The sequence below is a fragment of the Corvus moneduloides genome, chromosome Z (assembly GCF_009650955.1).
Source record: "Corvus moneduloides isolate bCorMon1 chromosome Z, bCorMon1.pri, whole genome shotgun sequence".
NCBI lineage: Eukaryota > Metazoa > Chordata > Aves > Passeriformes > Corvidae > Corvus > Corvus moneduloides.
The window spans coordinates 17,152,693-17,166,994 of NC_045511.1; the positions used below are offsets into that span (position 1 = coordinate 17,152,693).

General features: G+C 44.1%; 2 protein-coding genes across 4 annotated transcripts in view; one reads left to right on the forward strand and one right to left on the reverse strand.

Moving 5' to 3' along the window:
• The window catches only part of TPGS2 (tubulin polyglutamylase complex subunit 2), a 29,548-nt gene extending 17,053 nt beyond the window's left edge, over positions 1 to 12,495 (reverse strand). The window contains exons 1-3 of one of the 3 annotated variants that reach the window (XM_032095332.1): positions 12,344 to 12,494; positions 7,791 to 7,874; positions 861 to 937 (exon numbers count right to left, since the gene is read on the reverse strand). In XM_032095332.1, coding sequence (XP_031951223.1) covers positions 861 to 937; positions 7,791 to 7,874; positions 12,344 to 12,416 — 234 coding nt within the window. In that variant the 5' untranslated portion in view covers positions 12,417 to 12,494. Of the gene's footprint in view, positions 1 to 860; positions 938 to 7,790; positions 7,875 to 12,343 lie in introns of all 3 variants that reach the window. The other 2 variants (XM_032095331.1, XM_032095330.1) reach the window with 2 other exon arrangements.
• Positions 12,496 to 12,634: 139 nt separating this feature from the next.
• KIAA1328 (KIAA1328 ortholog) overlaps positions 12,635 to 14,302 on the forward strand; it is a 174,792-nt gene continuing 173,124 nt past the window's right edge. Inside the window, exon 1 of the mRNA XM_032095326.1 lies at positions 12,635 to 12,735. Coding sequence (XP_031951217.1) covers positions 12,684 to 12,735 — 52 coding nt within the window. The 5' untranslated portion in view covers positions 12,635 to 12,683. The remainder of the gene's footprint in view (positions 12,736 to 14,302) is intronic.

Here is a 14,302-nt window from a genome sequence, read left to right on the forward strand (position 1 = left end):
CTTGGGAAAATTTCACAGTGAGCAGTTAGTCATCACAAAATTATTACAGAATTGTTCCCCAGCTGAGACACTGTATTACTTCTGAGATTAGCAGCCACTCCAAGCTCACATAAATCAGAGCAATCAGCTTTTTCATATATACAAGAGTAGTAGGGTTTTGCTTTAAGTGGAATCAGACTAAACTTACCTGTTCCACTAAAGCATGTACAATATTAGCACAATGACTCTCTTCTTCTGAGGGATTTCAGTTCCAAGTAGGTGAAAGAAGCATGGACTCAAAAGCTGCACATACTCAAACAGATTTGACGTGCCACTTAACAAAAAGTATGTGTGCAAATATATGCAAAGCCAGACTCACAAACCTGCTGATCCGGCTTCATCCCTCCAAACTTCAGTGCATGGCTGGGGCTCCTAAGCCTGCTTCCTTCTGAGCCAGCAGTGAAAGAAGCAATCCCAGTGAGCTCAAGTTTCTCAGAACCAGAACACTTCTCCTATACCTGTCTTGGTTGTGGAAGGAGTCTTTCTTAACTTACTCTTCAGCTAAGCAGCAAATACAAGGAAGGAAGGATAAAGGCTTATTCCTCAGAACAAAATGAAGCCCAAAGAGCTATAGGCATTTGTAGACCCTGCTGCTGGGAACAGGACTGGCTGTAAACCAATGACCCTGTGTTCTTGCTGAAGTGTCAAGTACACACAATTAAACAGGATGGAAGCCTGCGAGTTTTAATAAGCCAAGCAACAAGCATGACTAAAGGAGTTACCCGTTGGTCTGTTTGTAACTGTTTTAGAGAAAAAACCAAATTGACTCCAGTGAATTCAAATTTAAAATAGTCACACTCAAGCCTCCAAAAAAATCAGACCTCAAAACTCAGGAGAGGGTCTGAGGATGAAAGTTCCACAATCTGTGCATGTTGACTTATCCGAGGGCTGCACCACTCTCCTTGTGGAAAAGTTTCATTTAATAAAGACAGAATATTCTAGTAACCACTAGCTAAGGAAAAGGAAGATGCACATGCAGTTCAAGTATCTTCTGCTTCACTTGGGACATTTTTTTAACATCTCAAGAGAAGCTTATCTGATTCTCCCCGACATCTTCAACTTGCATATACTCAATTATCTTTCCTAATGTTGCCTCAATGTATCTATCCAGCAGGAGCAACCTGCCAGCTGTGCGTCTAGCTGCAATGCTGGCCTATAGTCATCAGCTGCTGGCTGAGCAATGGAAAGTGCTGGTCTCATCCCGTCCACATGCCCTTCCTCCCCTAGGACCAGAGCAGCCTTTCTGCCTGTTAAAGCCTTATTCACAGCCACTTTCTTTGGGTTGTTGCAGTCTCTGCCCCCTCAACTGGGGTATACACACCATGTAGGACCCCTAACCTGCCCACAACCTTGTGCTTGTTAACTTACTTTTTGAGCCCACCCATTATTGTTGACTGACTGCTACTGACGAGTCCCAGACACTAATGGCTTTGCAGCTTGCAATAGGGCAGGTCACTTTACTTGCCTCATCGAGCAGCCTGGTCACCAGCACAGAGCTTTCCTAACCCAGGCAGGGAAAATCTTCAGGGTTCACAGGTCTTAAAGCAGATAACCTGGAACTATAGACACTGCTTTGAGAAGAATTTACTGTCCTTCAACAAGATCCTGCTCACGGCTGAGGACCTGGTGGTAAGTTTAAGGTGATTACTAAACCACACAGACATATCTGAAGTTCTTCAAATGCCTTTAACAAACACACCTTCTTCTGTGGGTTCTCCTCAGTCCTAAGTATTTATAATTTCATGCTGTGCTTTCATCACTTCCAGTTTCAAGCTGTAGCTGTAAGCACAGTGACTATGGCTAAAACTATGAAGAAAGAAAAGTATGACAGACCTTCTACAAAGCCTCAGAAGAGTACAAAACGTTTACATAATACTTTCAATAAATTTCAAATCCCCCAATTTTAACTAATGTATTGCAGCAGTAAAAACATGTATGTGAGTGGATCTCCTGGCTTTGGTGGGTGTTCTTCTCCAAGCAGGAGAACCAGATCCACTAGAATGACAAAATCTAAGATTTTAAAACTTCCACCGTAATATCCAGATAAATACTCCTACAACTCAGGCACAGACCAATTTAGCAAATATAGCTGACTAAGACAAGGGAAAAATCACATCTGAACAGGTTTTCTGCTCTGAATCTTCCTTTTGAAAAACATCAACATGTGAATGTTTCTGCAGATGGCTACTCTCCCAATTTTTTTCAGAATTCTCTTAACCATGTCCCTCTGTATGAGTTTCCAAACTATGGTGCAAAATATATGCGTAGAAAATTCAGTATCAGAGCAGGTCTGGGGTCTATAGGAAAATGCCTGTAAATAGGAAGCTTCATTAACACCCATCTCTCTCATCTGACTGACTGATCCGTCATATTGTGCTTAGTCACATGACCATATGACATCAGAACAGTAATCTTCTAACAGCAGTCAGAGAAACAAGCCACTATGTATTAAAAAAGGCTTATCAAACTATGTATTCCTCTTGCTCAACTGGCAGTTCTCAGGGTTGTGATCTCCAGCCCCATAAAATACACTATTCCTAAATAACATGACAGAACTGGCTTAACCACAGACCTGGCAAGCAGCTGTTTTCATTCCAGTCATCTGGTTACACTCATCAGCTCATAAAACAAAATATCCCAAGTGCCCAATATGGTGCATGAGGTCTATTCCTTTTGCTTGGTCTCTGTAATATCTCCAAATAGTCTCCCAAGAAAGCAGTCTATTGAGTACAGAGAAAAAATATTAAAACCAGGCTAGTTTTGCTGCCAGAACCTGATTAGAACTGGATCCAAAGCTAAAACCCCTGACATATGGCAATTCACTTGAAGCACTGTTGAAACAATGCCTCTCAAAAAATATACTAAAGAAACAGAAAGCGATCAAAACATACAGCTCTAGAGAGACTTCTCTAAAAAAATGAATGAGTTTTATCCGACTTCTGGGAGAGAAGGAAGGCATTCTCAGGGCTTCCAAGTATCAGACATCAGGAGCCAGCTTTCTCTCTCCGTAATGTCCTGCAGTTTCATGGCTGGTTTGCCTTAGCTGCCAGTGAATGCTAATGTTAATTTATGTAAGATACTGAGATGTTCTTTTTGCACCTTTAATAAATCTGACCCACAGGACTCCCAAGAGATCACCTTGATCTTCTGGGGCTGGAGTAGATTTGATCCCCCCTGCTGCAGAGAATAGGACTTAAAAGTTCTCTTGAGAATACTGTTGTGCAGACAGTTTTCAATATATTATAAAGCTTAACAAGAGGGGGAACACTGTGTAAGGAACACTGTATACTTCCCAAAAGTCCTCCAGCCTGTTCCCCATTATGCAGCTTGAAGAACACAGCTTTCCTCATGCGCTGGCCCTGCTGGATCCACTTCCCCATCACTCCCACAGTCAGAGCCACAAGGCAAGCTCAAGGTGGGTAGATCCTGTGCTCATGGGGATCAGGGATGGCAAGCTTGGCTAATGCTAAGGGAGGACAAGAAGGATGCCAAGAAGATGAGCACCCTGCTGAAGATGAGCACCCTGCATGCATACTTGGGAGTCAAAAAGAGATGTGCTAGAAGCAAGGAGGATGACATTCCAGATGTGTGCCACAAACAGTACACAGTAGAGAGGGAGCAGCTCAGGAGTGTGTAAGAAGGGTTTGAATGAGGAACCAGGAAACTACAGGCCTATCAGCCTCACCTCAGTGCTGGGGAAGCTCATGGAGATCTTCTTGAATGCCATCACATGGCACGCACAGGAGATCCAGGTGATCAGGCCCAGACAGCATGGGTTTGTGAAAGGCATAACTACGTGACCCGATCTCCTTCTATAACAAGGTGACTCTCCTAGTGGATGAGGGAAAGGCTGGGGCTGTCTGCCCAGACATCAGTAAAGCCTTTGACACCACTTCCCACAACATTTTCCTGGAGAAATTGGCTGTTCATGGCTTAGATGGGTGCAGTGCTGCTGAAACTGATATCCCTGCCCAAAGAGTGCTGGTGGATGGAATTACATCCAGCCGGGGCCAGTCACTAGTGGTGTTCCCCAGGGCTCTCTGTACTAGGGCCAGCCCTGTTACTTTTATCAATGATCTGAATGAGGGAATCAAGAGTTCCCTCAGTCAGTTTGAGAAGAGCACCAGGTTGGGTGGCTGGAGGGCAGGAAGGCTCTGCAGAGGGATCAGGACAGGCTGGATCCGTGGGCCAGGGCCAAGTGTGTGAGGTTCAACAAGGCCAAGTACCGGCCCTTGGGTCACAACCTCCTGCAGCTCCAGGCTGGGATAGAATGGCTGGAAAGCTGCTGAGTGGGAAAGGACCTGGAGGTGCTGGTTTTCCGTGGCTGAACATGAGCTGCAGTGTGGCCAGTTGGGCAAGAAGGCCAATGGCACCGGGCTTGTGTCAGCAGTAGTGTGGCCAGCAGGACCAGGGCAGTGCCCATCCCCCTGTGCTGGGGGCACTGGTGAGGCCACACGTCAAATCTTGGGTTCAGCTTTGTTTCCTCACAGCAAGAAGGACACAGAGGTGCTGGAGCATGTCCAGAGAAGGGAAGGGTCTGGAGCACAAGTCCTGTGAGGAGCAGCTGAGGGAGCTGGCGGTATTCAGACTGGAGAAAAGGAGGTTCAGGGAGACCTTCTCACTCTCTACCACCAGAAAGGTACTGAAAATACCTGAAAAGACACGTGTGGGTCAGGCTTTTCTCCCAAGTAACAAGTAAGAAGGACAAGAGAAAACAGTCTCAGGTACCTCTGTGTCCCTCTAACAAAATGCAATTTTCTATTTTTTGAAAACCAAAGCAATAATGTGAGTGACTAATTTTTGTTCTGGTTGAGGCAAAACAGAAAATGTGATTCAGGCACTGCACCAGAGTGCCTCCTACCAGTATTTTAGTGTAACACCTATTTCTAAAAACTGCATGGGGGGGGAGTAGGGCCATTGCCAGCCTCATTTTAGGAGTGGGAAAGGGTTCATAGGATGATACACAGTTATTAGCACTGGTTTTCTGGTGACCAGGTAACTCTGTCTCTACTCCCTCTTCTATTGCTTGTCTCTCTTTCTTGGGGAAGAGGTAAGATCTGAGTAGGTTTATATATGAGGAAACATTGAAAGACTATCTGGTTTTATTAAAATATATTGAACTGCTTACAATTTTTAGGGAAGTGATGCTTTACCCATGTAAATACACTTGGCAATCATATATCTGAAATATTTTTGTGAGTGTGCTGATTTCCAATAAATTCTTCATGAGTGATTTCAAGCTTGATTTCCTGAAGTGTTACACTTAACAGCTCTTTCTGCCTTGGGAAAAATCTCTTCTGCTTTCCTACTGTCTTACTGCACTAACTCCTGTCACAAAGCTCAGTTTCCCCTGCAAAGCTTCCTGGCATCTAAGGGACATTAAACAAGCTTAAGATTTTAAAGATTTTTTAAATTTTTAAGATTTAAAGGTAAGATTTTAAAACACCATAGTATCCAGGTACGTAGTAGCACAAACATGGCACAGCACAATTTAGAAAACATGGCGGATGAAAACAAAAATTGTGTATTGCCAGCATGAATAAAGTATGTTAATTAATAATTTATAATTTTAAAAAGGTTGATTTTCTTTTAAGAGCTTCTGAACACTTGGATTTTTTTCTCAGTAAAGAACCCTTTCCCTTGCAAAACTGAAATAGCACTGGTAAAATTGATTCCATTAAAAAATAATCTAAAGAATAAAGCTTTTATTTGGTGAGTCTCAATACAGATAGAAGTTGTTGGGGGAAGAATAATGTAATTTTTGTGAACAGTTTCACCAGTTTTTCCTACATTACAGAAGAAGTCCTCAAATACTTCCATAACCAAGAATGTAGAGGGAAGTTAAAAATACATACTCCGACAAAATCTTATTAAAAATCCCAACTATGGAGAAATGATTATCCGTGTAAGTATTGCCACCTAGTGGCCTAAAGCCCGATAAAAACAAACACTGTATTCAAATTCAAGAAAAGTTTGAGGAAAAATGAGGTACAAGTTCATCCTAGAAGGCTTCGTGAATTGTTGAGTTGCACTTAATCATCATGGCAGGACATTTTCTCCTGCAGTTGTGAAGATTGGGTTAGACTTAGACTTCATCCCCAGAGCTCATGAGACAAAAAAAAAAGAAAAATATCAGTTACCTTTCAACTTGAGAAGGGAGCTTTAATTTGTCAATGCAACTGGAACCAAAACCAAAGAAATAGACAGCGAAGTCCTTGACTATTAGAAGTCCAGCTTAACTGGAGCTCTAATTTTCCACATTTACTTCCACAATTGACTTAGTCCATTGCTGGGCAGGGGGGGAGTGGGAACAGAAATTTTGTTTTGGCTTCTCTTGAGTGAAGTGCTTTGGCTATAGCATTTGTTTGGCTTTACAATAGCTCAGTTTTGAAATAAACCCATTTTAGTTTAGAGGAGAAGCAGCACTGAAAATGAGAGGAATGAGCACTGTGTCCAGGAAAAGCAGTCCTCTCTATTCAACAGAAGAATGAGCAAATACCACTCTGTTCCCAGACCTGAGCTGGCTCACAGTCATGGTGCCTCAAACTTTCCAGTCCAGTTAACCCAACACCTGAACAACAGCTACAGGAAACCAGGAATCAGTTTACACAAACCTGAAAAACAAGACATTTCTCCCTGACCACAACTGCTGGCTACTGGACAAGTTTCAGTAAGTAACACACACGTTTACATCACATACGTTCCAATGTGGACAGATAAATTCTTGATAAATGTCACTAATTGGAATAGGGCATCATAGGAACTAGTGCAAAACTTTTCCTCACTGTTTAGGAAAAACAGTAAATGGCAAGGTGTCAAACGGGAAGCTATTTTATGCAGTGGTAGCAAGAGCAGTTGCTGGGAGCATTTGCTTTAGGCCATAGCTAGGACTGGAGCAGAGGGAGGATGATTCACTCAACTCCATCCTCTTGCCATGTCCCTTTCCAAAGGCCAGAGAGCTTCTACTGTCCCATTTCTACACGAGTGACACCTACCAAACACTTATTCCACCATGGCCATGGGATTAACAAAGAAGATACGTATATTCCAAAAAGGGAGTGAAAATGCCACCTCTGCCCACAAGAGTCACACGACAGTTTTCAGGAGCCCTCTGATCACACAGACTGATGCATTAAGGTCAGATAATGCAGAGTGAAGAGAGCGTGTGTCCTTCATAGTCTTCTAGAGGCAACAGGACATGCCCTGGCCAAAAGATTAGGCTGGGTAGCCAAAGAGGAGGTGAAAGAAAGGGATATGAGAAATTGAAGCAAATGGCTGAGACTAAAAAGAGAAACAGATAACTGGAACAAACTGGGTAGGTCAGTGTTATTTGCCACCTTGACACCTTTACCTTTAATGGCCATGGATAATAAAGCACTGCTTCATTTTGTTTGAAAGGGAGCTGGAAAATGTTTTCAGACGTGAGTCAGAAAAATGTTTGTTCCCCACTGAGTCACCACTGTAGCTGCCTACTACAGTTATGTGGTTTCTTTTTAGAGCTGTCATCCTCAATGTACCCACACTCATGATGTTTCTCTAACAGATCAGGTGCACCTGATGGCCTAACAGAGTGATACCTGATAAAGAAAAAACCAACACCACCACCACCACCACTGTTTAGGCTGCACTGTACATCAAACTTGGTAACAAGCTGTATCATAAACAAACACAAGGTTGCCATTGCATTTGACATTCTCCATGGGCTGCTGAACATTCAGACTGACCTCATTGCAGTTTTATCAGGAAAATACTCACTTGCTCCCAAGAAACGATTGTGTGGCGTTCAGCTGGCTCTTTTTCCATGAACGTCACTTCAGCAACTCCTGGAGAAGTCTCTGAAAGGAAAAGAGGAACATGTTTGCAGCTGGCACGGGTGACGCCAACACTGTGAGACAGACAATTTTGCAAATTAATCTGAGTGACAGCCAGGGAAAAGGCATTAATGACTGGAAGCATTGTGCTGGTGACTGAGCAGTCACTTTCTTTTGTCTGTAACTCTACTCAGCATGTCTTGGCATGAGGATGTCTAGTGTTGCACAAAATCTTATCCTTTGAATTTTTTTATACATACATATGCACATACCATGATGTATCTACACATACAGTGATTTAGTGGGTGGCATTCCCCCCCAGAGTGGGAGGGGTTAGAACTACATGATCTTTAAGGTCCTTTCCAACTCAAACTATTCTATGATTCTATGGTATAAACACAGACAATTTGTCTTCAAGGTCTGATCTTTTGCAGAGGTTTCATGAAAAAAAAAAATCTGTGATGGGTTCTGAGGTAAACTCTTAGAGGGGGATGAATCTTTCTTTATAAGCATGCCCTGTGGTTTCTGTTGGGTGGGATATCCTCAGCTTGGGACAAGATGTAGTGCAGCGCTGCTGTGAACTGCTAGCAACCTTATTCCACAAGGACAGGCACACTTCAGCTCTGGATTTAGTGAGTTTGGACAGACAGAACCTGATCCTGCCAAAGGGACCTGCAGGACCAAACATTAGCTCTCTGGAACCCCAGCTGGACATATGAAAATTTGTTACGAGCACTGAGCTTGTAATCCATAAAAATCATCTGAATATTTTATGGGAAAGAATGCTATACAAATGTGAGATACTAATCCACATGGTGCTTTCAGGTGTGTGATGGTAAAACTCCCTTATACTTACTATTTTATAATGTTTTTATTCATCCACAGCCAACTGAAATAATTCCCACAGAGATAATTCTCTTTGGATCAAGTCCAGAAGACTACTAACTTGTTGTGGGAACTGCAAGCCCAGCAGACAGGGCCATGGAATAGAACTGATAACTATGCAGGGCTTTCAAGACTGGCTCTGCTGTGAAAGTATTGGCCCCTAAAGCAGTCACACACATTATAATTGCTTTCTGGTAAAACATACACAGTGCACCAGACAGGAAAAGCAGGCACTAGAAAGCTTTGGTTTGTTTTTTATCTTCAATGCCAGGCTTTTAATTCTACCAGTAGCATTGTCCTTTTCTGTTCTGTTGGTGGAAGAGTGGCACTCAGTTCAGGAAGCCTAAACTCCACTTCAGTTGGAAATATTGATTGGTACATTGGTCAGATAATTGAAAAGATAAAACATGGCATCAGAAAAACAAACTCCAAGTCAAAGACATTAAAAAAAAAAAACCATAGTTGGTCACATAGGTAAATTTGTCTGGCCAAGGGGGACCCCCAACATACAGAAGACTCTGATGTTTCACCAAATTTCACTTCTGGTAGGTGGGTCCAAGGCAGGGTGATCTGTCTCTTGCTCACATACAAGCTGTCTGAACAAGAGAGTGGAATCAATAACCTAACTGTTCTTTTCCATCTAAGCTGTGCAAACCTTATGACAAGTTGAGGAGATTATAATAACAGAGTAATTGTTATTTCTGTGATCAAAGAAAACATCAGGAATGTTTAATTCATCATGCTGGGCTGGGATGACAGAAGATTAAATAGCATAGCAGTCAAAGAAGATGTCTAGGAATGAGAGAAATGCAACTTCTAAAGAGGTCTGAACCAAATCCAAGATCAAAAGAACGAGAAATTCCACCTTAAAAGCCCTAATGTTATATTAAAAATATCCTGTGGGTAAACTGAAGACCATGTTTAACAGGTGTGCATGGGTATGGATGGGAGCTCCACTGAACATTTAGGGTTAACTTTGCCATGAGTTGCTTTTTCATCCAGATGGAAGAAATGAAGCCACTCTGGTGGCACCTAGATACATGATAAAGCTTAACTACTTCAGGTGACTCCACCTCATTAATTACTCTGAATCAAGATCATAGTAAACTCTGCCCTATTTTCAGGACATTTTATCTGGAAGCTTCCAAAACCACTTTGCAGTATTAATCAGAAAGAGTCAATGTAATGGTGGGACACAAGGCTGAAGCAGGAAACCACAGGATTTTCAGTCTTTACAGTACTGCTAACACTGCCTATAAGTTGGCTAAACTCTCAGCATATTTTTCAAATGTCTGAATAGTTACGTTCTTATCTAATAGAGAGTGCTAACAGTTAAGTATGGTTTTGCCCTGGGCAGTCCAGAAGAGCTAACACCTTCCATTCTGACTTAGTTATGAATAATAAATCTTTCTGGAATTTTCTATTACTCACAGAACTTCAGCAAAATGAATCATATTGGCAATAGGAAAGATCTCTCCCTTTTCCCCCTCAAGTTATAGCCTCCACATTGCTTGTAAGAAATATCCCTCCTTGGAGGGACTTCCACAGAGACTGAAGTTAAAAAAAAAAAAAACCCAAACCAACAAAACAATGTCTGATTTTACTTTATGGTAGGTAGAAAATGCCAAGTGACTTCATAAGACTTTCTAAAAGATTTAAAGTAAGATAGTTTCTAGTACTACTAACTACTGAGCAAAGCATTGTTCTGAACGAGATACCCGTTGTTATTTGAAAGAAACAAGCACTGAACAGACTGGTAATGTTTCCCAATTAGCTAAGCCATTCTAATTAATTTGGTGGCACAGTTGAAATGCCTTGGACTACTTCACTGGAAAAAATGTGCCAAATTCCCTGAAGGTGTGGAGAGAGAGAGAGAGAGAGAGAGAGAAAAGAAGTGGAGTAAAACATCACTGTGATGGACTTTGCTGTATTGTACAATACAAGTTATCAGAGACACAGAGAGAAAAACAAGAAAACACAAACCAGGAAACACCTTCCATCTGGTCGGGATGTTACAGGACTTTCAGAGCCATACTTGCATTGCCATGTCTATCCAAAACAGTTTACATGGCAACATTACATTTGGACACAGTTCACATCTCACAGATCTTACACACCTGAGGATGGTGAAAATGTGGGCAGAGCTAATCATTTTTTAAAAAGAGCTACTTCAAAGAAGCTTTTGCCATGATGATTATCATCGGTTTCACTCATAGAGTGATAATGTTATCCTGACCTTACAACTAACAAAACAAACAAACAGAAAAAAAAAAAATCCACCCACCCCTCCTCAAGAAGTCAAATAAGTCAGTATGACAACACTGATCAAAGATTGAGGGTGAAATCCTGTCCTCACTGAAGCCCAGAGAAAGAATTTAGCCCTGATCTTTTAATCTCATCTGTCTGAGCAGCTATCCAAACCCACGTGCAAGTATAGATACACTGAGGTTACCAGGTGAAACTCACTGTCCTGCAATAAAGCATCAGGGTGAGGTAATTACAGAGCTCACTTTGGCTCTAAAATTACCAGCAAGAAATTCCAGGACAGCAATTTGTAATCTTGTTGTACACATGGTTTAGGAGAGATGTACGGTTTTCCAGCCTTACAAATAGGGTAGTCCTGTGCTCTGTGCTGCTGAGGTATGAAAGGTCTAGTGCTGAAATCCTTTGCACATGCAAATACTTGCACAAATCCTTGTGATTCCACTGATACAAATAAAGTTTTGTCTGAGAATCCTTCCTTTGGATGCTTTCAGTCCTGCTGAACTTCAAAAGGAGCTGAGGGGATGCAAGAAGGCTCAAGATCTGAGCAAAACCTGGAAATGGCAAGCACGGCATTTTGTGGAACAAGTCTCACAGTGCGGGAACTAGCTGCAGGGAACCTATTTATGAGGATCTGATCCCAAGGAGATTCACAAATTGGCCTCCTACCAGAACACTGCACCATGCTGAACTCCCCTTCATGGGCCACACTCCCTGCTGACCCCACACTACCACAAAAGATCAGATTTAGGCACAAATTGCACATGAAGATTGTATGGAGACCTCATAGAAACCTTCCAGTATCTGAAGGAGGCCTCCAGGGAAGCCGGAGAGGAACTCTTCATTAGGAACTGTAGTGACAGGACAAGGAGTAATGGGTACAAATTGAAAAAGGGGAAATTTGGGTTGGGTATTAGAAAAAAATCTTTACTTTGAAGGTGGTGAGACACTGGCAGGTTTGCCCACAGAAGTTGGGGATGTCCCTCCCCGGTAATGTTCAAGGCCACGTTGGATAAGGCCTTGAGCAATCTGGTCTAGTGAGAGGTGTCCCTGCCCATGGCAGCAGGGTTGGGAGTGGATGATCTTTGCGGTCTCTTCCCACCTTGTAACACTAAATGATTCCATGATTTTGCATAAAACACCACCTTCTCCTCCTATGATACTTATGAAACTCTCAAGTCGAGAGATTCGGGATTCCTGCCGTTGCTTCCAGAAACAAGGATGTGTCTGAGTGTGTGGAGACTGCTCAGCAACGCCATTCACAGGAGGGGCCGTGACAACCGGGTGGCTCCCCCCGCCCCCGGCCTGCCCCCGGCCCCGTGGGGCTATAGCTCAACGCCACTCACCCAATATCCTTGTGACGCCCAGGGTGAGCTTGTCCAGGTAGGGCTTGATGCCGGTGGGGGGTCTGTCCTCCATCCTCCGCGGGACCCTCCTGCCTTTGCCCAGCCCGGCAGAGAACAATGCTTTTCTGTCCTTACTGCTGCCCCGTAGCCGCGGGGTGCGGTGGGAGTAGTAGTTCTTCCGGGCGGTGCCCCGGTCAGACTATGGCGGCTGCCGGCTTTTAGAGGACCACGATTCCCGGCATGCCTCGCACCCCTCCGTGTGCCTCCGGCGCAGGCAGCCAATGGGCGGTGAGCGCCCGGGGGGCGGCTGGGGTATGCAGGGAGTGGCGGCTGTTTCAAGATGGCGGCGGCGGTCGCCGGTGCCGATGGAGGTGTTCACTGGGGCCGGGGCTGTATCCTTGCCTGGGACTCGGTGTGAGGGGACAGCGGCGGGAAGGGCCGCCAGGGATGTGCGGGGCGGCCTGTCGGGAGGTTTGGTGTGGAGTCGATGCGGGGCTGTGGGTCGGGTGGCACAGGGCTATGTGGGGGCTCCGCTGGGGAGTATGGAGGGACTTGGCCTGGGGAGAGGAATTGGATATGTGCCTGTGTGTAGGGGGTACGAGGGGTTTCAAAGCAAAAGTGACCTGGGAGACAAGGGAGGGTGGTAAGTCCTCTTCACTGTGAGACAGCTCTGAAATCCCGGGGCAAGTAAATATATAGAAAATGGGGAAACTGCATTCAGCTTACGGGAACTTGTAAGGGAATCAGTAGAGAGAATGAGGTTGTACAGCCTGGAGAAAAAGAGGCTCAGGGGTGACCCTATCGCACTGTACAACTACCTGACAGGAGGTTGGTTGTAGCCGGGTGGGGATTGGGCTCTTCTCCCGAGTGACAGGATAAGAGGACGCAGTTTTAAGCTTCTCCAGGAGAAGTTCAGATTGGACATTAGGAGGAATTTGTTCACACAAAGTGTGACTGGGATTTGGAAAGGACTGCCCGGGGTGGTGATGGAGTCACTATCCCTGGCGGTGTTCAGGGAAAGACTGGACCTGGCATTCAGTGTTTGGCACGGTGGTGTTCAGTCATAGGTTGGACTCGATCATCTCAGAGGTCTTTTCCAACCTCATTGATTCTGTGATTCTCTGAAAATGAGGCTAGAGGCTGAGCAGGGAAGAGATGTGTCTTTTGTGACTGGCACGTAAGCTTGACTACAAGCACAACATTTTGGGTGAGCCAGTGTGGAACTTGCAGGGCTCTGTCTTTGAGGGATGAGGGTGAGGCTGGGGTGGCTTCATCTGCAGAGGACCTGCAGGCTCCCACTGTGGGAGACTACCTGGGGCTGGACACGTAGATGGAGTGGGTGGTGGCTGTGGCAGGGAGCTCAGCCTGTACAAACCTGGTTAGAGAGAAATGAGTTTGTGTGGCTCAAGACCTGGTGTTGGTGTTTGGGCTTGTGTGACTGAGTTGGAGGCTTGGTGACTTGAAGTCATCAGGGTAGAACTGACAGTCTGGCCTGGTGGAAATACAGGAGCTGACAGTTTAGCTCCAGTTGAGGGGTTTGAGGTGTTGCTGTTAGTCAGACTGAGAGTGGGATTTCAGTATCACCTGGAAGTGATTGGAAAGAAGAGTATGTGTATGTGCTCTTTTATTTATATTTGACTGCACACCCACTGGGACAATGTGCAAATGAAATGGGCCAACCATCCCATGGCCTGTTTAAGGAGCACATCATTATGATTTCCCATCTGTGTAAAGTAAAAAAGATGGTCTACAACTTTTTCCGTGCTGCGAATGGGATGAAGGTGCGTGGCCACATATCAGATTTGTTGTCACTACTCTTCTCAGTTGTGGAAGCGTTGATGCATTTATATTGACAGTTAACTATTTTTATCAGTTAACTACTGGGTAACAGGTTGTTTCTCATGACTTAAGTATGGTTTCTTGAGCCCAGCAGTAGCCTCATGTATCATGATATTCCAA